Source organism: Chlamydotis macqueenii, chromosome 3, assembly GCF_036417535.1.
Source record: "Chlamydotis macqueenii isolate bChlMac1 chromosome 3, bChlMac1.mat, whole genome shotgun sequence".
In the NCBI taxonomy this organism is placed as follows: Eukaryota; Metazoa; Chordata; class Aves; order Otidiformes; family Otididae; genus Chlamydotis; species Chlamydotis macqueenii.
This window is the reverse complement of record NC_141558.1, coordinates 7,892,512-7,914,212: the sequence shown is the minus strand read 5'-3', so window position 1 is coordinate 7,914,212 and position 21,701 is coordinate 7,892,512. Positions and strand designations below refer to the sequence as shown.

Sequence of the window (21,701 nt, the reverse complement as noted above, 5' to 3'; positions counted from 1 at the left end):
CTATTTTTAAATTAATATCAATACTAGAATGCACACTTGGATCACAGTTTCATTTCTTAGTCTTTCAAATACAGTATCAAAAGATCAGATACAACATCCTGATTTCACAAACAAAACTATCAGCTACACTGTACAGTGCCAAAAAAAAAAAAAAAAAGAGAACCCACTCCTGATTTCTCCTTAGGCACCACAAGAAATAATAAAAAAGCCAAATATGCTTCATGGATTAACACTTCATTCAGAGTCAGCACAGAACCAAACGAGACAGAATTGATAAGAAGGGGACACAAAGAACAAAGTGGTTTAGCTGAGATATGCGATGAGCTGGTAAGTTTTTAAGGTACAAGTATACAGGAAAACTATTCAAGGTAGCAGGAGCTGCAGACAAGGCAGGTCTCTCAAAAGCAATAGTAAAGTAATGTTAAGAACCACAGAAGGCCAGATTTCACATGAGCAAAGAGAATAAGTAAATTAAAAAGACTAGCTGTGAGAGGAAGACCAAAATTATTTCATAAAAGTAAATTTGGGAATTAAGGAAAACATCAAGACCATGACTAAGAGGTCTGAATTGAGAAGAGAAGTGGAATTTCATCTAAGAATGTTCCCCATGTCCATAGAGAGCATCCAGGACGCTGACAGAAGAAAACTGAGCCAAAACAGTAACTTTTCTGGTCTAAATGGTCAGAATAATCAGTCAAGTTATTAAAAATACCTGCAAATGAAAATCAGTGACATAAAATTGTTAAATGTAAAAGTAGATTCCAAAAGATCTGCTGTAATACACTTACATAAGCTACGTCCATTTGGTAGCGTAGCACCAGGCTGAGAAGTTAACCTAGGAAACAACATGAGACACACAAATGACGTTAAAACTCATTAGCCAAGGAAAAGTTACTGTGAAAATAGAACTTTCATCATAGAATGTTACACACTACACCATGACTTCAAAACCTTTGTGACATGTAGCCTCTAAAGAGTGTGCTTCATGCCCAACATTGGAATGAGGACAAAACTGCCAAATACCAACTATATAAATCCCCCTATCTAAACATCTGTTTTATTAATCCCCCAGTGTTCCCTCATGTCATGTCCTACTATTAACTTAAGTTTCAGAATAGAAACCTGATATAGTTCTTCAAAGGCAATTATCATCCAATCACTTTGGATCAACCAGTCGAAGCAACAAAACTTCTGGGAAAAGTCTTAGTGACTCAACATCACTATTAGGCCCAGGGCTTTGGATTTTGGCAGAAAACAACAACAGAAAAAGAATCTCAGATGCAAAAACATGTCGCAGTGGGTTTTACATGAGTAACAACATGAGTTTCAGTAACCTGGCCAAATTTCACTTGACACAGTGACTTAAATTCACCCAGCCACATTAAATATTTTTTATTTCTTAACATTTCTTATAGGTACAGTTAAGTCTACATTTATAAACAAAATAAATAGAAGGTGCTCGAGTTTCAATATATTCTCAGATGGCCACGGCACATAATATGCTATATTTAATTTATTCGGTTTTAAAAGGGAAAAACAAACCAAAAAAAGCCATCTATTTCAGGATTTACGTAGTTTTAAAATATACTTCATCCTAGAAGATGACAGCCCAGTACTGAATTACAGTCGTTCTTATACACAAAGGGTTGCAAGTACGCTTTTGATTTGTACATAAATATGAAATACATATCTATAAAAGAATCAATATTAACCAGAAGTTCATGGCCCAGGAACATACTATCTACACTGTCTCATAATTGTAATCATGTGAAGAACCTTATGAACACAAGAATGCTTTGTAAAATATTATTAATCAGAGTTCCAAAATTTTATAAATATGTGGCAGGATTGAGGCTACATTTAATAAAATAGAGTAATTTACTTGAGTCCTTATAACCAAACAGAGGAGAGAGGTTGAAAACAATTGAAAGAAAGAGGCTTGACCATTTTCCCTTCTCCAAAGATGATAACACTGATTTCCTAATTAAAATATCATGTCTTCTTATAGCTTGAGTACATAAAGATACCAATTAAGTCATTACATTCAGATGTGTCTAGAATTCAGACTGCATCTCAAGTAAAATTGTTTTCCATTTTTGCACAAATTTGCATAGAAAGGAATCAGAGTTGAGAGGAATGAAGCAACCCACATTCCTGGAGTCTTAAACTAAAAGAAAACTGTATGAAAATAACATGCTTCAAAAATACAGTCTTGAGCGTTAGCTGCGGCTCACTGCAGAAATAGTGTAAACTGGTTAACAATACAGGAAAAACTGTTAAGACTTCATTTTTCTCTTGGAACCAAGTTACCTGGACTGTCCAGTTGAGATGCTCCATTCCTCTCGCTGCCCAGTACTGCGTGATTTTGATTTGTCTTTACACACAGGATCAGCATGTTTTGAGGTACGTTTGGCGGGAGGAGATATGTGGCTGTCACTCAAACTTGCATCACTACCTTCATCTTTCTGAAAAGCAAAAAAGCATCAGACCATATTTAATTGGCTCATTTGAATATATATTTACAGAAAAAGAGGAAACTTAAGCTTAGGAAAAGGGACATCTCTATCAAACTCTTAGTAAATGGCTTGCGTGAAATATTAAAAACTATTATTCCAATAACATTACTGGAAACTATGAAATTATTTAATTTTAAATATTAAACTTCTGTATAATATTTTACATTTATTTCTGAGCAGGCATTCTGGTTCTCTAACTCACTGTATTTTGTATATCATACATGACACTATGGGTCTTTCCCACTTGCAAAAGAACTAACAGTGCAAATAAAGAGAGAAAAAAGGACTGAGGAGAACAAAGATGCTCAGAAACACAGGATTAATTTATTCTACTGACATTATCTTTGTCTTTAAAATGCTTGAACACTCACACTATGCTCTTCCTTCTTGTAAGAGCTTTGCAATACCTTGTTCTCTTCTTTAGACTGTCAAATACACAGCTAGGAGTGACTGAAACTGGACTTCATACTTTTACAGTGCTTTTTGTCTGATGTGTTCTTTAACATTAGCCTTAACACCTTTAAGAAGCACCTGAACACTACTGGACCTTTTTTTTTTTTTTTCTGTTGTGCTTATCAGAGGTAATATAGACAGAAACTCAAAGACAGTAGCAAGGGATTACTTCAGAGCTGTACATAAGAAATGTACAGACAGCAAACTTTGGAGGATCTGCTTCTGCTAAGGTAAACTAAAAAAAAAAAAAAAAAACCAAAAAAAAAACAAAACACCACACACCAAAGTTCAATAAACCACAAATTTTACCTCATGGAAATAGTCTTAATTAAAAAGCTAAATATCCTCTCTTGCAAAGACAAGGTAACCAATTTCCAAATATTAAGATCCAGGAATTGCCAGTAAGCACTTAAACTAAGAAAAAAAGATAATTTTACTTATGCGCAAGATGATCACAGAACTCCACCCTGTTCATCAGGTTTATTAACAACAATCTGATCTGTACTCCAAGTAAGTTGACATCATGATGTTTCAAGTACTCACGAATTTCTTTTTTAAAGAGCTTTTTCTTAAGAGAGGAAGACAGACTATCACTGCACAGTATTCAGAAAGCGGCAAAGCCTGAAGAAATACAAATGTATGGGTGCAGTTCAAGAAGACAGCTCAGCTGAACCTGCGGGCTGGCCCATGAGCTCCCTTGCCTGGATACACAGCACCACTTCAACTTCCTTTGATCTTTTTCTGATGTTTCTCTGACCCACCCATAAACCAAAACAGCTCACTAAAGCTTCAAAAGTTCATTTTCCTTCTGTTAGACTAGCTTCCTCCTTGGTTAGTGAGCTGAATCATTTCAGTGAGGAATCAGACAAGTATAAACGGTAATGTAAGAAAAAAAAAAAACCACGAGGTGAGGACAGAACCAACTGCCTGCAGGAACAGAAAGCCATGAGTGAAACACACCGTCTACATCACATCTTAACATTTTGTCCCCCAATATATATTTTTAACAAATATTAACTAATACTAAGTACTTCTAATACTACTAATAAATTAATAAATACGGTACTCATTATGATATAGTGTTTATTTACTGAATATCCTATATGTGATTTTTATTTATACTATGAATGCTTGTAAATACTTTTGATAATACCAAGAATACTAAATACTAAAAACTAGTACTAAATGCCAACCAGTCTATGTTCACATCTCATCTTAAAAGTAGTTTTAACTTTTACAATTGTTAAGCCTGTCACAGTAAATCCAGGGAAAGAAAAAGGTCGATATTATGATTCCATCTTAGGAAATAACTGTAGTAAGAAAAAACAAACCAAACCCTACACTTCCCCCTCATTATTTCTCCTCTTCAGGAAACACATCAATGTAACTCAAAATAGTATCTATACTAGAAGATCATAATTAAAATCTCAAATTAGCTGAAGCAGAATTTGGGATCTAAAACTAAGACTTAGTCATTGACTAAGTGGTAGCAGAGGTAACTACCACCATTCCTAAACACAAAACACCTGCACCTTGCATAGCACTGTAAAATACATATGCAGCCACCCAGCTGTTTTCTGTAACAGTCTGCAACTACGAAATAACAACTTTTCACAAAATTTTAACAGTGTACATATTCACTTCTTAATACTGTAAGCATTTGTGTTTGTACTTTTTGCTTTAATCACCCACAAGTTTATTTGTGGTCTTACAGAAATAATCATTGCTAAGTCAATTTTAGTAACTGCTTTCTGAAACTACAAGAGCTGCCCTGTGCAGGACAGAAGCAGAGTTTCAAGGTAAGCCACAGAACCAGTTCTAAACCGGCTAGGTGAGACAGAGAAAATTAATCTAAGAGGAACAAACATGTAACAAAGCTTTATGAGGGCTAACATTACAGCTATTTTGCGAGCAGCGAAATTAATAACACAGATTCCTATACACCAGCTCTACCCCTTCCCATGCAAAAATCCTAACTCCTCCCAGGTCTCCTGCGACCACCTTTCTCTGCATTTCCTTCAGTTCCCTGCCTCTGGGCCCAAGTCTCAAAACTAACCAGTATTCCTCCTTTGTTCTGGCTATTTACCGGTCAAAGGCAATACTGAGCTATGTGCATGCTAAGTGACCAGGTAAAACAAAATATCAGCAATTAACCTGGAGACAAAACTTGCTACTACAGGTCTCCCTCTGCTACTGAGTTACTAATACTCAGAAAATTTATAAAAGCTGAGTGTCTTTGAGATCTTTAATACTGTCAAAAGAACAGATACTGGTCAACAGCTGCAAAAACTGGAAGAACAGGCTAACCGTCAGTGTAATCACACCAGTGCAGCTGCCTAAGAGACTAGACTACCAATGAAGGGGTTTACTTAACGAAGGCAATAATTTCTGGTTATTCTTTGTTTATTATATTATTTTCATTTGAGCCTCACTTGTTTGCATATTATCTCTACACAGTAACTTAGCAAGTACAAAGTAAGTCTAAATTTTAAGATAGTCAAGCCCAAATACTAATTTAAGTTAGTACACCTGCTGTAGAATATGCACTAACAAACAAAATGTTTCACCATGAAGTAATGACAAAGCTACTACAATGCAAAATCATTGAAATTTAAAATATATTAATAAGAATCCAAGCTCCATTTTCCAGTGAACAGAACCTTAAAATTCAAGCTCTAGGGAACCAAATCACAACTAGACTGCCATACAGAACTTTCACCTACCTACAGTAAAATATGGAGATGGAGCTGTCATTACACTCGAGAGATTAGCCAAACTGGGATATGCTAGAACAAGAAAGTAAATTAACTTCTATTTGAGAAGCCTTTACAGAGAGCAGTCTATCCACCACTTCCTCCCATTTATAGCAAAAGAGGTCTAACGATTCCACTGCACTCAGCTTGCTCCCTCAAGTAACTGGGTCTCAAACCATTTATACCTTTTAATGATTAAAAACAGTACTTCAGTTTCAACCCAGAAATTTATTACTTAATAGTACACATCATGAAAATGTTCTGGGACTACAAAGAGAAATGTACAATACAAGCATCAGACTTAAAAACTAAGAAATTAATAACGCAATTGCAGAAGTAGGAACCAATGCACTGAACTCAAAGCTCCTAATGAAACACTGGCACTGAAGCAAACACACTCACATGCTGGGAGAAAGCAGAGACTAAGAATTAATAAAATCTTAATCATGTCAGAAATTGCCTGAAAGCATACCAAAGCCACAAAGAAAAAGCAAGCACAGAAGAATCAAGAAATTATTTTACGTAGTGTCAGGAAATACAAAGGCGTAAAGAAAATTTAGTACAACTGAATGGATCCACCAAACTCCAGCTGTGACCCAGAACGAGAACCCAGCACAGCTTCTTATAGAAAGCATTCTCACTAATAATAATTAAGGAAATAACTGGCCTTAACAGGATATCATCCACAGTCTAGACTGGCAAAACATAAGTCTTCATTATCTTTGGATTCAAGAGTAAAATACAATGTGACAGCTGAATGAATATTGCAAATTAGCTGTTGAGCTAAGATTCAACAGCGTGAGTCTTGCAGAGGTAGTGGGGCAAACTCTGGTAACATACCATCACTGAAAGCAGCTGAACGATGATAGCAATAAATCTAGAAACCAAATCTAAACTGAATAAGTAAATAAAGCAATAAATATAGATGCATACTTTTCTCCATATTTTCTCTACTTTGTATGAAAAGGAGAAAGATGGAAAAAATGTTTATTAGAATACTCATGTTCAAGAACAAGCTACAAAACCACCGATACACAATATTACCTGTAGTCTCTTCCATATCCCCCACTAATTTTCAAAATAATAATTTTATAATAACAGACCTTTATTTATAACACTTAAACAAGTCCTCAAGTTTTGAAAGAACACAAACTAGAAATCAATGAATAAAATTGACTTCTTCCTTCTCAATCTATCCTCTCAGAAAATACGTGACTACACCGATAGTCTTTCAGCATGACTGAAGGACACACATACCAAGGGAGTCCTCACCGACAAGAGCTTGCCTTTAGGTGTATCACAGGGATCAGCTAGCTAAAGCATTAAAACATACTGAAGAGGAGGGAGTAGGCTTTTTCTGTTTCTTCTGGTTTTTAAGTAAGTTGAAACTCCTGACCAAGAGAGTCAGAGAGAGAACTCCTCACTGCATTGCCAGTCTGAACATCCCAAGACACCCATAGCCCAGCAGCTTTGGTAACACAGGATGAGTCAGAACTATCTCTATGACTGTCATCTCCAAGTACATGAACGCAAGTCCACCAAGTTTTTCAGTAAGGGATGACATAACATCGAAACCACAACCACACCTTGGAATTTCTGAAAAAGACTCTATCTTGTTTGTCACAGGTTCAGCTGCATTAAAACACAGGTATGCAGACATTAATATTTCAGTTTTCCACCATGGTCAAACTTGCTCTCCTTGCCGTACATTTTGTGGGTCACACCCTTCTTCTGACTAAGTCTCTGCCACACCCAGAAAGTGAGCATGATTGCTCATATGACTTCACAAATCAGACGTGAGAGTTTTCAACCTAGTGTCTGAAACCTGCCAGCATCTATGTTTTTCTCTTTTCTGTGACCTCTTCCTGTGTTTAAGACACACTGACATTCAATCTTCAACTGATCGATCCTATTCCTCCACATTTCGTTAAAAGCACAAACTATTTTAACTACTTCTTCTTTTTGACTCAGTGAACAAGCACAAAACACCCTGAAATTTACTTTTGCCTTAAAAATAATTAAATAAATAATTTCAAGGAATTTGTTTCAGCTACAGGTTTTCAAAAACCTCAAACTTTAGCTAATTCTTTGATTCTGATATTTAAAAGTTATTTTTTCCTCTCCATTTGACAGTCTGAAAAACAACAATAACTTCAGTTCAGATATCTCTCAATATTATTTTTACTAACTTTGGAAAAACAGAATTCAGATCCTCCAGTTCTAATTTAAATGTATTTTGTGAACAACAACAGACTTTCTCACATGTCCCAGAATATTAATAATCTGGACTAATATTTTAAAAGTGTAAAAAAAATCTGATTTACCTTTTCCCCTACCAGTTCATGCAAAGTTCTTGTAGAAATGTGCTGCTCATTAAAAGAAATAAAATACATACTTGGGGATATTTAAGGCATTTAATAAACATTGTTATCCCAATAGTATAGAAAGATAAAAGTTGTCTTTCCAAAATAAAACTTGCATTCCTGAAAAAAGATCATTGTGTCCCCAGTGTACCAATTAGTTAAGCTGATCATTCATCTTTGCCCTCAGATAACTATTCAGTTAACAAATAACTTGCTTTTTCTGCCTTTATACTATAATGTTGTTTCAAATATACCAATAAAATACACCAAAAACACTCTCTATCTGTCTGTCCAGTGATTCTGGATAAGCCACTTGCTCCCTTGTGTATCAGTTTCTGCAAAGGTAAAAAATACAGATTAAAACATTAACTTCCACAAATTTATTGCGTTAAAGATCTACTTTCAGATATATTGATGAAAATTAGGTAAGAGCCAGGTATCCTTCCTAATGCATTTTTGGGCTAGGTATTCTAAGCAATTAAAAAAAAAAATCAAAAGACTTCACAATCTTTTCTAAGATATTTTTAGTTTTGCTCTTATTTGGTTCCACGTTCCAGTAACTAGATCAAACAGATTTTATACCACAACTGCGATAACGTCATCTGACCAGAATCTAGCAAATCCCTTCAAATCCTCTTTCAATTCTTTTCTTTCTTTCTTTTTTTTTAATTTTTTTTTTTAAGTTCACCACTTTGCTTTATAGCATCTTCACAAACACGAAAAAAAAAAAAAGGATTAAAACTGTCCTTATGTCCTTTCAGTAGCTAAAACACTCTCATCAGCACGCTCAAACTAGGGACCTTGCCTTACACATCTGCACGATGTGCTAATTTCAAGATGACACACTGCACTACCCACTCTCTCCAGCACCAACACATCCTCACAAGCTCCTCTCCCCAGCGCAACCCACATTTTCCTGACAAATGCCCTTAGCCCTTCTTCTGTGGGAGGACTGACTACCTGCCTGGCGGGAAGAGGTAAGACCTGATACACTTGTCTGGGGGAAGAAGGTAACATGACTGAACTCCAGGTCGCAGCGCAATTCAGCAGACCGTATTCAGGTCAGTACACTATGTACTGCTGCATGCTAAACATCTACTTTTGTGTCCTAAAAATGCAGTGTAAGTATACTACCTGTACCCTCAAATTACAAGAAGCTGGGAAAAAAAGGTATTTGGATTAAAGAACATAAACTACCTCACCAAGAACTTGAAGTCTGATTAAAGACCTCGTGCGTTAACCTTACTGATAGCTTGAAAGAGAAAAGTTGGCTCAAAAGAACCCAACTTCTGGTTCAGTTATCAGACACTGGCTCTCTACAGGTGTTAAGGAAAAATAACAAGATTCATGCTTAAGTGCTTGGTGATCTTGGAACAAACAACTATGAATGCTGTATTTCATTGGTGATAATGATAGTAAAGAATGCCTCAATTGCAGTTATGATCTAAATTCTTTTAACATTCAGCTTCTGGGTTTTTTTCAGCAAACTGTGCTTACATCAATAATAGTCATTAAGAATATAAAGAATACCATCGTCTAGACTTCTTCAGAAGAATAACTTCTTCCCAACTCATTCAGATAAAAACCCCATATTTTTTGCATGAGATCTGCCTCATTTTTTCAATAGATTTCCATTTCCTAGAACCCTTCAATTCTAGAGTTCAAGTTATTAAATAATTGTGAAAGCTTTTGAGAAAAGTTAAAAGTTTACAAGTTAAAAATAGAAACCACAACCTACAACACTGTTTATTGTGTAGTTTCACTCTTGGAACCATTCCGTTCAGCTATAATAGAAAAAGACAACTGTTCATCAGGTTAAGTGCCTTTCAACAGCTTCTGACCAGACGTGCAAAAACCTTCTGCAATTCACAGGCTACTTGTAGGTCCATACAAGAGTGAGCTACAGAGCAACCTCTGCCAAACTATGACAGAGCCCATAAATAGCAAGCTGAGGTTTGTCCTCCACCCATCATCAATGCCCCACTCCAAGCATTTACCCCGTAAGTGTTCCTCTCCCTTTTGTGCCCTCCCTAAAATTAGGGTGACATGGTGAATTTTCAGCCGATAATCAAATCGGAGGGATCGAGAGGAGGCAAGAGGAAGCAGGCGGATGTGAGGAGGAGGGTTAGTTTCAGCTGGACCAGTAACCTGATCCAGCTGATCAAATGGCCAGGCAAGCATTAATATTGGCAAGTATATTCATTTTCACAACTGCAGAGTTAACAGCTTGCAGTGCATGGGAAATCACACACCTTCAGGAGAGCAAGTCTCCTGAGAAGAGGTATCTCCTTGCTGTACAGGAGTTCACACCTCACTTGGAAGTTTCTCTAGAAGATCCACATATCGAAAGTTTTTCAAACCACTGATCTTCCTAATTTAACACTGAAGAAATACTAAAAGCAGGAAATTTTTAGTCAGAACCGTATTAAACATTTCCATGAGTTTCTAGATTCTGTTAAGTAAGACTTTTAAAGCAAAAATTATATTCATGTAAACATGCAAGAATGATTACAGTTCAGAAACAAAAAAAAAAAAAAGAAAACATTTAAACAACTTCTTTTCCTGCCCTTAGCTCTCAGAAATTCATCTTGTTTCTGCTGAACAACCCCATCCCAAAGAAAGTCTGGAGGACATGGCCTCCTTTTAGTACTACTATAAACTTAAATAAAGCAGCAGAATTATCTGAATGAGGACAGTAAGTAGGAAAGTAGTAGAGAACTCTTGGACCAGAGGGTTCCCCAAGGTCTGGACATGACCAGGTACTTGACTCCATAAATTAAGCAAGGAAGTGTCTGCATCAAAGTGAAGCTACAGGAAAGTGGCTTTCTGTGTGAAAAACAGTAAGATTAAAAAGACTTCTGTATCTCTAACTACAATACACTTGAAGACAATATTTCAAAAGAAAAAAAACAGATTAAAATTGTGTAAAATTGTAATATGAAATCTTAAGATTAATGTATTGAAATTTATATCATAATAACAAACAACATTCACGGTCTGAAAGACAGAAAAATACTAGAAGGTAGTTATTAAGTATTTGGAATGAGGGATTGCTGAAGCATGGCAACAAATTTCAATGCAAGTAATCTCTTCCACGTGTACAGAAAGAACAGCTTCTTCATTTCAGGTTATTTAAATAGCTTGGCTCAACTACTTATCCATTTAAAATGAAGCAATTGACTGGAGGTTGGAGAAAAGCAAAAAGCCCATTTCCCAAATTACGAAAACGCCCGCACTGAAGCAGCTGCTCCAAGTGCAACTGGACACAAATTTTCCAGCAAAGCTTTACATTATTTAGGTCATGAACACACACTACTAGAAGCGTAAAGATACAACCTCAGCCTTTAGAACAGCCTATAAAAACTACGGAACTCGGACATGCTTGTAAAGTCTTTATTTCTGGTAGGGGTACTAAACCTACCTCCTTTATTCCTAATTCAACTGGAGTTGAAGCTATTATAGCATACACATACTCAGCAGTGCAAAATGAAAAAAACTTACAGAAGATAACACATTAATCTTACAACTGGTTGAAAAGTGGCCTGTCGTAATAGCTACCAAGCAAGAAGAAATTAAATTTATTCAGGAAAAGAGTCCAAGCAAGTATAAATGCAAAACAACACTTGAACAATTCAAAGCAAAATTAATGGTTAAAATAAACCATGAAAATCCCATCAAAGGTAATAAAGACAATATTTCAAGAGTAAACTCAGAGACAGAAAAACTGTTTAGAAAAAGCAGTAAAGCATAAAGAGTACAAAAAAGCCTGATAGAATGAAAAAGGCTGAAAAAATATTGTCAACTCCCTCCGCAGTAAGTGGGTTCATGAGTGATATTACCCACACACAAAGTAATACATTAGAGCTAAAACATCTAATAAAAGATCAGCAACATTTAAAATGGTCATAGCTACAAAACAAGAGCAGTGAAAGCTCCAGCTCACTGATGCCTACTTGCTGGATGCTTTGGTTTGAGAAGGGTTTTATAAAGGTCTACACAGAAATCGTTTAAAGCATGATTAGATTGCAATGAAAACTCTTCCACAGTATAGCAAATATTCGACAATTTAGGACAGGATCTGCAAAACTATACCACATCCAACTGAAACTGCAGGGGGATGGAGGTGATCAGAATGTAATTACCTCAGCTAATTATCTTGCATAACCCCAAGCTGTATGCTACTCTTGTAAAATTGTCATGGGATCTCTCACGGCAATGGGCTAAGCTTTCTGCTTTAAGTTTAAACTGAGAGACAGCAGTTGGAGAAGCAGCTTTTATTAATATTACTTTGGGACAAGCCCAATATTCAGAGGAAGCAATGCAGCGCACCAAATATCAGCACCACTTCCTGAGTATTCTTTGGAGGTCTTATTCACTTACCGGATTAGTCCTTAGATTGCTTCCTTTCACGGCCCTGAGTGTGACAGCACACTGTGTGTCTTTGCTGTGTGACAGCAAAGACAGGCAGCTCCAAACAGGACGCACAACTGCCTCCTCAAACAAATCGTGTACACTTTGGAGGTGTCCTGACTTCTGACAGAGAGGCCCAGACTTGATTTGGCAAGATAAACAGGAATTCAAACTTGGGATACCCCTTTGGAAACATGGGAAGACTACAAATGCTGACTGTATGGTATTTTGATAGAAACTTGCACATAGATTGCTTCCAACAACTGCTCAATTTCCCACTGTTCACATGTATTAATATCATGCTACTAAGGAACAGAATGCACGATTCGTTTTAGATCACTGATTTTCTCCTGCTAAGTCCCACAAGAGCAGCAGACCACTAAACCAGAAAGAATGTGGCACTTTATTACGCATTGAAAAGATGAGCTTTCTTGGGAATCTTCCTTTAAATGAAATTGTTTGGAATAACTTCACAAGGCTCTGTCTTTCAGGATGTATTTCAAAGAACTGTAGAAGCGTTAGCCTCAGCACCTTTACTGATGTTACTGTAAACTCAAAAAGTAAGACAATGCAGTTCTTTAAAAACATAGATGGTTGAGAGGAGCTTTTTTCCCCTGAAGAGCTTTACATCCGCGTGGCCAGCAAGCGTAATTTTTCCAGCATAAGGAAGAAACTAACTTTTTCTACAGCTTTATTCTAAATCACAGAACATCCAAAACACTGTAAGACACTTTGCAAAGAAGACAAAGAAAATATGGTAACAGGAATCAGCCTCTTTCATAAATGAAAATTTAATTTTTAGAAAGCTCTAAGGAATATGTTTAAAGCTAGTATTTTAAAAGAAATAATAATAATTTTTTAAAGTTCATTTTCTATGTTTTCAATAGCTAACCATCAAAGACTTCTTAAGGAGTAACACACAGCAATGAGCTTACATCACAAAAGGTGCATTATCACCCAGAAAGCAGAAAAAACATTTATTGTTACACACTGAGAAATTACAGTAAGAGACACTGAAATATACTGGTATTACAGAGCACAAAAATGCTGCTTACTTTGATACCTTCCCACACCACAGCACCCAACGTCAATCCTCCAGTCCGTGCTTGCTCCTATTAGCAGTTAAGTACAATGGAGAGCTCTAGGTTGCCACCGAGTAAGTCGAACAACGCTGGCAGTACTACTTTTAGCCAGGATTGCGTGTTACAATTATCACTGTGCCCTCACGTAGCTCTTAAGGCACTGCTAATGCTTTCTTGGCTAATTAAATTAAGTTAATCTTGTATACCTCTCTAAAATGTCTAACTAATATGCTGACGTGATTTAAGTGTTTATTTCATAATAAATTTATTAGTTTTCTTGATCAACATTTTTGATTCATGTTTTGAGATGACTGGGAAAAATCATCTCAATTGCCAAATAAGTGTTACCAACAATCACAGCTCACTATCTGAAAACATCAGACATTAGTACATCTAGAGCACAAATTTAACCAGTTACAGTCACGGTATCTTCAATTCTTTCATAGCGTGAATGAAGTTCACTGGATTTAGAAGCCTTCTGTTATAATTCTATGTTTCTGAAAACTGTGGAAGCTTTTGATGCAGTCTTCTTGTCAGAACGCTTTAATATAAAGCCATAACACTTCCCAAGTTTTAATGCCAGAAAGAAAACAATATCTGTAATTTATATAAAGATAAAATATAAATTTCTGTAAGGATAGCTTCTATTTCTATTAGTGTGTAAATCAATCTTGGAAATAGGAAGAAAACATAGACCAGTTTTTCTGGTCTGTACCCTCTCCATGCACTCTGCTATGACATCATTTCAGAGAATAAACTCCTTGGCTCCTTGATCCATTTAGTGAGGGATTTTGTTCATTTTAATCTGGCTTCTGGTGAGTGGACACACATGTATTCATCTCCACTGCTGAATGCATGGTTGCCAGTCAATAATTCAAAACAGTTTACTTTTCAAAGACTGACGTCATTGCTTTCTCTAAGATGAGCGAGTACTATAGAGGGAATACAGAGAACAGGATAAAGGCATTTAGACCATTATGGCCCACTTCCACAGACTGTGTGCTGCTTCCAGATTCAGATCTAACAGAAATGGACACTACTAATATCTAACTCAACATAATATTGAACTGGAAGACTAGGAAATTAAGTTCTTGGGAAAGGAGGGATTCAAGCCTGTATTTATAAATGTATGCAAAAAAAAAAAAAAAAATCCCCAAACCCTACACCAGAAAAAGTCAAAAGCAAAAAAAAAAAGGGAAGGAGGAAGAAGGAAATAAGATACAGAAGAGGTGAAAGGCAACTCCTAACCCCTCATCTGGTCTAACAACATCTTACAGGATGCCATTAGATTACTAACTCAGTTTTTATTGTTAATAAGGAACAAACAGATGATAATTTAAAATACATTCTGAAAGGTCATTGCAAGCATTGCCACTGAAGAGCATTTCTCTGGCAGCTCAAGTCAGAACTTCCATGGAAGAAAATTAAGTGCAAATAAGAAGTGTACCTACTCTGCCAGAGCTCCAAACTCTAGCTGCCCATTAACTCAATTAACTGCTGGTAGTAAGGCCAGTTTCCTGATGTGACACACGGAAGATTTCAAAAGGACACACTGTTCCAGTCAGCTTCGAAAAAAATACGTACAACTCTATGTAAATGATCCCAGTACCCTTTCTGCACAAAACACAGCTTCACTGTCTGCGGATAGTCACTTCCAAAAGCAAAGGCTTTGTCTTTCTACTGCTATACTTATTCATGTTCTAATCACTGAAATCCTCCTCTGGCACTACTTCAAGAAGATTCAGGAGCTCAGAAAGACGCTGTATCGCTGACAAATACTTACATCTGAAGAATAAAAACAGTTGTACAAAAAACAACTTTAAAATACGGTGAGATATGTACACACAGTACAACATTCACTGGGGGGAAAAAAAAAAAACAACCCTTCCTGGATAACTTCTGCTCATCTTTGGCAGTCACATCTGAAAAAAAAAAAATCTACCTCAAACACAAAAGTTTTGTTGTGAAGTGTAACAAGTCCCTTCTGATACAGCAAAATATACACGTAACTTCAGAAGAAATGCTTTTTTAGCAATTAGTGGGATTTTTGACAATATTTTGCACAATCTCATTTCCTTGCACCATGACAATAACTTTGTTTAAATACTGTGATGATTTGTAGTATAAAAATACTATTCAGAGTTGAAAAATATCTGGAAAGAAGCTCAACCTATTTTTTTTAGCAGCAGTAAACTCCCTGCAAAGTAAGCCAGAAAGGGTTACACCAAACTTGCCTCACAAACCACAAGACCCACGATATGAATAAATAGAAACTGCATACTAGAACAAGCAGAACAGCTTTTTACAGCTCTAGTGCTGCATCCCCTTGAGCCTAATGAAATTAAACAAGGAAGAAATAGGGGACAACGAGGAAAAGTAAGATGGAGGAAAAGGAAGAACTGTGAAGCATGAAAGAACTAAAAGAGAAGCACAAAAGGTATTAGAATAGTCAGTATTTTTTTTTTTAGTGTTTTAAAACTAAAAGGATGAGGCAAAAGATATTCTTACAGTTCCAGGTGTCATCCTTCTGATTCGCCTCTGGCTGCTACTGCTGTTTATCTACTCGTCTTATTAACCTCCTCAGCACAGGCTGGGGCATGGTCAGTTAGTGCCTGACTGTCAAACGCTTTGACCCTCGATTTTCACTTCCATATTTACATTGGGTTTAAAACATGTATGTAGATCAGAAAACTATAACCACTACTTTAAATCTTCAAAGTAATATGTGAAGTTTTATTGACAAAAAAAACCGGCCTATAATTTTAAAAATGCAGTTGTTGTCAACAAATCTGTTTAGAGACAACAAGGAAAAAAAAAGAGGCTCCCGACTTCTTTCTTAACAATTAGAATTGACCAAATGTTAATTTTCCAAATCAGGTTATAGAATTCACTTGCCATTAGACTGTACAACCAAAGCTATTATAATAAGTTTCGTTAGGAAAGCATTCAACTTAAACCTGACGGCAAAATTACATCCTCCTCGCTTGGGGCGGGGGGGGGGACGCGGTGTCACAAAAACGGGGGACCTTTCTCAAACATCAGCTTTCTCCCATCGAAGCCGCCGCGAACACCCGCTCCAGCCGAACTGAGGTCACTTAGGGAAAAGGAGGGGGGGAAGAGGGGAAGGTGGGGGAGGCGGGGGGGCGAAGATTGCGAAGTTGCTCCAGGCGCAGCTCCCAACTTTTGTCTGGCAGCCGGCGCAGCGCCGGGCGCGGCCGTAGGGGGAGCCCCCGCCGCCGCCGGCCCCCCGCCTGCCGCCGCCGCCGGCCCTGCCCGCCCCGGCCCGGCGCAGACACCGGCGGCAGCCGGGCAGCAACTTCGCCTCTGTCTCCCCGGCCGCCCCTCAGACCCCCCTCCCCCACCTCCCCGGCCCCTGTCAGCGGCCTGCGCCTCTCGCCGCCCCGGCGGAGACCGCTCTCTCGCCGCCGAGCAGGGGAGCGCAGTTGGGACGCGGCGGGCGGCTCTCCGCAGCCGCCCTCCCGCGTCCCCAGGCGCCCCCGGTCCCTCCCCACCCCGGGCTCCCCGCCGGCTCCGCCGTCCCTCCTCCTTCCCTCAAGCCGGCAGCCGTCTCGGCAATGCCGCCCCCCCCCACCTCCCAGTTCTCATACCCGCGGCCCCCCCCGGCAGCAACGGCGCTGTCCCCAGCGACTCCCCGGCCAAGGCCCTCACCGCCGCCGCTCTTCCCCCCGTACCCCTGCCTCTCTCCCTCCTCGTCCCCCGTGAACGCCCCCTCCCCGGTCCTTACCCGCGCTGCCGCCGTCTCTTCCACCCCGGCCGCATCTGCCTTGGTGCCCCTTTTGGAAGAGCGGGTCCGGGACGAAATGAAATGGCTGCCGGCTCCGGCCGCAGCGGCCGCCGCTTTGCCCAGGGGGCGCAAGGAGCTCTTCCTGGTGTTCACCATGGCCCCGGGGAGGGGGGACACGGGGGGCCGGGGCCGCCGCCGCCGCCGCTGCTGCCGCCGCTGCCGCCGGCGCGGAGGGAGGAGGGACGGCGGACAGGCGGGGGCTCGGGTAGGGAGGGGAAGGGGAGGGAGAGGGGGAAGGGGGGAGGGGGGAGGAAGGAAAAAAAAGTCCTCTGGGGAAGCCGGTCCGCCGGGCAGAGCCACAGACAGAGCCGCGCCGGCTCCTCCCGTCGCTACCGCCGCCTCCTCGGCTCAGTCTCGCACTAACTGGCCGCCATTACTGCCCCTTCTCCCTTTCTCTCCTCGGTCTGCGGCGAGGCCGTCAACTGCCGCCAGGGGGCGCCGCGCCGCCGCCGCCGCGGCGCACAGGCCGAGGCGGCCCCCGCTGCGTACGTTCTAGCACGGCGCCGGCGCACTCTATGGGCCTGGCGCTGGCCGCCGGGGGGGAAGTGGCGGCGGGGTCCCCCGGGAGCCGGGTGGCGGCCTGGTTGTGTCACGCCATGCCCCGCCGCCGTGCCCGGGGGAGAGGACAGCCAGGGGCGCCCCGCGCAACTGGAGGGTCGGCGACTGTTTCGCAGCAGGCGGGGCGGTTTCCAGGGGAGCGGGGGGGAGGGGGCAGGTGCGCGGTCCTGTCAGCCTGACGGGAGCGGCGGGGCCCGGGCGGCGGTACCGGCCCCGCGGTGGGGCCCGAGCGGCCGCTGAGGCCCAGGGCCCGGGCCATGAGCTGCTCAAAGCCTGTCGGGTGCTGGCGAGCCGCTGGACGGGCCTGGCCCGGCCCTCCCAGCGCAGCCCGCTGGGGCAGTGGAGCCGCCGCCTCCGGAAGGTTTAAGCCGAGGATGGGGGTGCGCCGAGGTGAGGGGTTCAGGGCAGGGAAGAAGCTGCTGCCCAGGGCCGGGGGCAGTGAAAGGTGGCACCGTTTACAGCCGAAAACCGTGCTCTGCCCCGGGACCTGGGGGACTCGAGCCTGCCGGCTCTGCTCGCCCAGGCGGGCTCTTGACAGCCACTGCCATGACAGCTCAGGCGAACAGGTGCTCCGAGGATAGGATCTCCACTATTTCCCGTGGAAAACTATTTCACAGCCTGGTGAGTCTCACTATTAAGAAATCCTCTTGATAGCCAGGCTATCTGGAATGCACCCTTGCTTCACCTGCCATACAAGTCACCGCTAACATCTGCTGTGTTTTGCCCTCTACTTGAGTTTGATGTTCATTGCTCAGTCGTTGGAAAGCTTATTCTCTCGCCTCCCTCATCTATCACAGATCCAATAAATGCATTTTAGAAGGATGAAAAATAGCGTGTATTACAGTCCACTGGATGCCTAAATGCTTTTCAGACTATTCACAAGCTATATCCAATCCCTTCTCGCTGATGCGCAGTAAGAATCGCTCTTCTCACCACAACTTGTTGCCCTTTATTGAGCTTACCACAGCGTCTGCACATAAGCCTGGAAACCAAAAGCTTTGTAAAAGAAATGTAGCTGAGAAATATAAGCATAGAGCTGTAGGTGACAAAGTCTCAACCTTTTCATTTTCACGCTGACTTGTTTGGCTCCGCTGGGCAAGTTATTTCAGTGCTTTCTGCTGCTTTAACAAAAACAGAATAGTATAACAAAATTGCTGATCACATGGCTGAGGCCATTAGGCTCAATCAAGCTTTATAAAAGTATTTTTATTGTTTAAAGATGGAAAGTGCAAAAACAGTAAAGAACAATAAACGTAAAAACTATTATTCTGCTTTACCTGCGTACTCCCACATCTTTCTTTTCAAGATTAAAGTCTGAAAAAGTATGGTAGAACATGGACTTATAAAATATGCAACAATGACATTAGGATAGATAAGAAGAAAATGGGCAATTTAGATTTCTAAACAAAAATTTTCTTACCGTGAACAGCAAGAAACTTTTATTTTTATGAGATACTCCAAAACACAGTGTGTTTCGGAGTAGCAACTGCGATGTTTTTCTCACCTGACATTCTCTAATAAGAGCTTTTAATCTGTAATAGCAACAGAACGTCAACTCCTGTTCGAGAATCTGCGGAGTCTTTCAAAAGTATAGTTGTTCTGCTCAGTGAGATTAGTTTTGTTATGTTTCATATCCTTTGTTTCTTCATTTATTTGTTTAAAAGTTATGAAAGGATGTAGCCATTTCATCCACTTGTAGGCTAAAGGAGCAGTTTAATGAAAAATTAGTTTTTGAAAACACTATTTGGAAACCACTTTCCTTTTATCCTTCAAAAGTAAGAATAGAAGGAAACTGCAAGAGACTGTCCCTTACCAAACAGATTGTGGGATTGAACCAGGAGACATGCTTGCTAAGAGTTAGTACCACAATCCTATGATGACAACGTACTTTTCCATTATAGTCCTGTACTACTGATAGGCCATGTAACTCGGATAGGGTGTCCAAATTCTGTTGGTCTGAAAATGAAAAACAATACATTGATCTTGTTCGAGTTTTTGTATGCATCACAAAAATATCATCCCCATTCTGGGAAAACCAGCGGATCAATCTGTGGCCCAAAAAAGGGCCCAGACTGCAGCAGTTATAGCGAATGTCATAACTCAGGATTGCAACGCATTGGCAGGGCTGTTTGGGGAAGCTTGCATAACATCTGTTTGCAACATGCCTGATTCAAACCAGCACTTCTCCTCTTTGTGAACACTGATGACTTTTTAAAAGTAAAATAAACTTGGTCGTTATGCAAGCAAATTGATTTTCCTGGGTGACTTTACAGACCTGCTTGAAGGAATAGAAAACCCGCAACTTAAAAGCTATTTATTTTATATTTACTAAATATTTTTTACCATCATTATGTCTTTTTTTTTTTTTTAGTGTTCTAGTCTCATTCCTGTGAGCCATACTCAAGTGAGTACTCTTTATGACGCCAGAGGGACTACTCTTGTAGAGGGATTGATGTAGTTAAAAATCCCTGTTCACTGCTTTGAACATTTTTAGTGCTTCATTCTCATTATGTTAGCATAGTAGGGAACATGTAAAGACATGCTTCATTTTGGATGTTTACTCCCTGGATTGTTTTTCACAGATGGTTTTAGTTTCAGGTTTCTTAGTTGTCTTGTTCCTCTTACAAGGTGTGGCTAGTTATTTTGACTCAAAACAGCTTAAGGCTTTAAAGCATCTATGTAAGCTGACAATATAAATAAATAAATCATAAATTATAAGGTTTGCTTAGTTTTGTTTGGAATTTTTGTAATACAGACATCATGTTAACATAGTATTAATATTTTACATCACACATACTTAGGGATTTAAATATGGTTTAACAATGAAAGACGAATTACTGTAGAAATGCATTTATTAATTTCACTAATAAAAGAACTTACTTGTTCCCATTTTTTTTGTATCTGTTGTTTGTTTTGTGTGTCATATGAAAACAGAACAAAATTAAAAACCTATTTAGACTCTCTTCAGCACTCTATATGCAGGAAAAGCTTTGTGAAAAAAAAAAGAACTCCGAGTAGCAAAAGACAAAAGACAATGAAAAAAGGAAGGGGAGAATGACTGGAGCCACACTCCACTAAGTATTACGTAAAAACTTTGTAGACCTCATTCCCAGTAAGAGTCAACTTCAATATTTGTAGTTTGGTCTTACAGACAGATGGGTAAATGCTTCTGAAAATAAATGCCATTGGGAAGGACTATATTTCAAATGGAACCAATTTATAACAAATGCTGAAGCTTACAGCAGTGTTCAACACCCTTTTATCTCCAGTTGTTCAGAAAAGAGATTAAGATATCTGAAACATATTAAGAAGAAGCCACAACATCTGCTGTGGCAGGTACACCACTGGGAAATGGGGAAAATATGACATAGTACTTCAGCAAAAGAGTCCCTTTCCATTAAACAAGAGTTGGGGAATGAAATCTTCTTGGGACCTAGCGATGTAAAAAGATACTAAGAAATGATCCAGGATGGAAAGCCCTGTTTGCTCTGTGAGTAGTATTTAATGGCACAAGAAATATTTGGAGATGGAAGATTTTGTTGTCATCTGTCTCTATTTTACAAGGAAATCAGAAATGCATTACAACAAAAGAAAAAGTCCTTCATCCCTTATTCAGAACTTTTGTAGAGAGTTTCAGCCTAGTAAGTACCAGAGGGCCCTATTCAGTGAGTTCCCATTTGCTTCAATCATGGGCAATGTACCAGAGATTACTTAGCAATATCTCTGAATAGCTGTAACATTCCAAATAATGGAAATCAAAT

The 21,701-nt window shown here is 39.7% G+C and overlaps 1 protein-coding gene and 1 long non-coding RNA gene across 4 annotated transcripts in view; one reads left to right on the top strand and one right to left on the bottom strand.

The window, feature by feature from the left end:
• Window positions 1-20,292, bottom strand: part of ATAD2B (ATPase family AAA domain containing 2B) — a 79,320-nt gene extending 59,028 nt beyond the window's left edge. For 2 of the 3 annotated variants that reach the window (XM_086743231.1, XM_086743232.1), the window contains exons 1-3: window positions 19,754-20,292; window positions 2,311-2,465; window positions 789-835 (exon numbers count right to left, since the gene is read on the bottom strand). In XM_086743231.1, coding sequence (XP_086599357.1) covers window positions 789-835; window positions 2,311-2,465; window positions 19,754-19,945 — 394 coding nt within the window. In that variant the 5' untranslated portion in view covers window positions 19,946-20,292. Of the gene's footprint in view, window positions 1-788; window positions 836-2,310; window positions 2,466-17,322; window positions 17,745-19,753 lie in introns of those variants that run through there. The other variant, XM_086743233.1, reaches the window with a different exon arrangement.
• LOC147601180 (uncharacterized) lies at window positions 18,137-21,687 on the top strand. Its single transcript, XR_015257961.1, has 3 exons — window positions 18,137-18,561; window positions 20,312-20,344; window positions 20,875-21,687. It is a non-coding gene; the product is annotated as an uncharacterized LOC147601180 (long non-coding RNA).
• The last annotated feature ends 14 nt before the right edge of the window (window positions 21,688-21,701 follow it).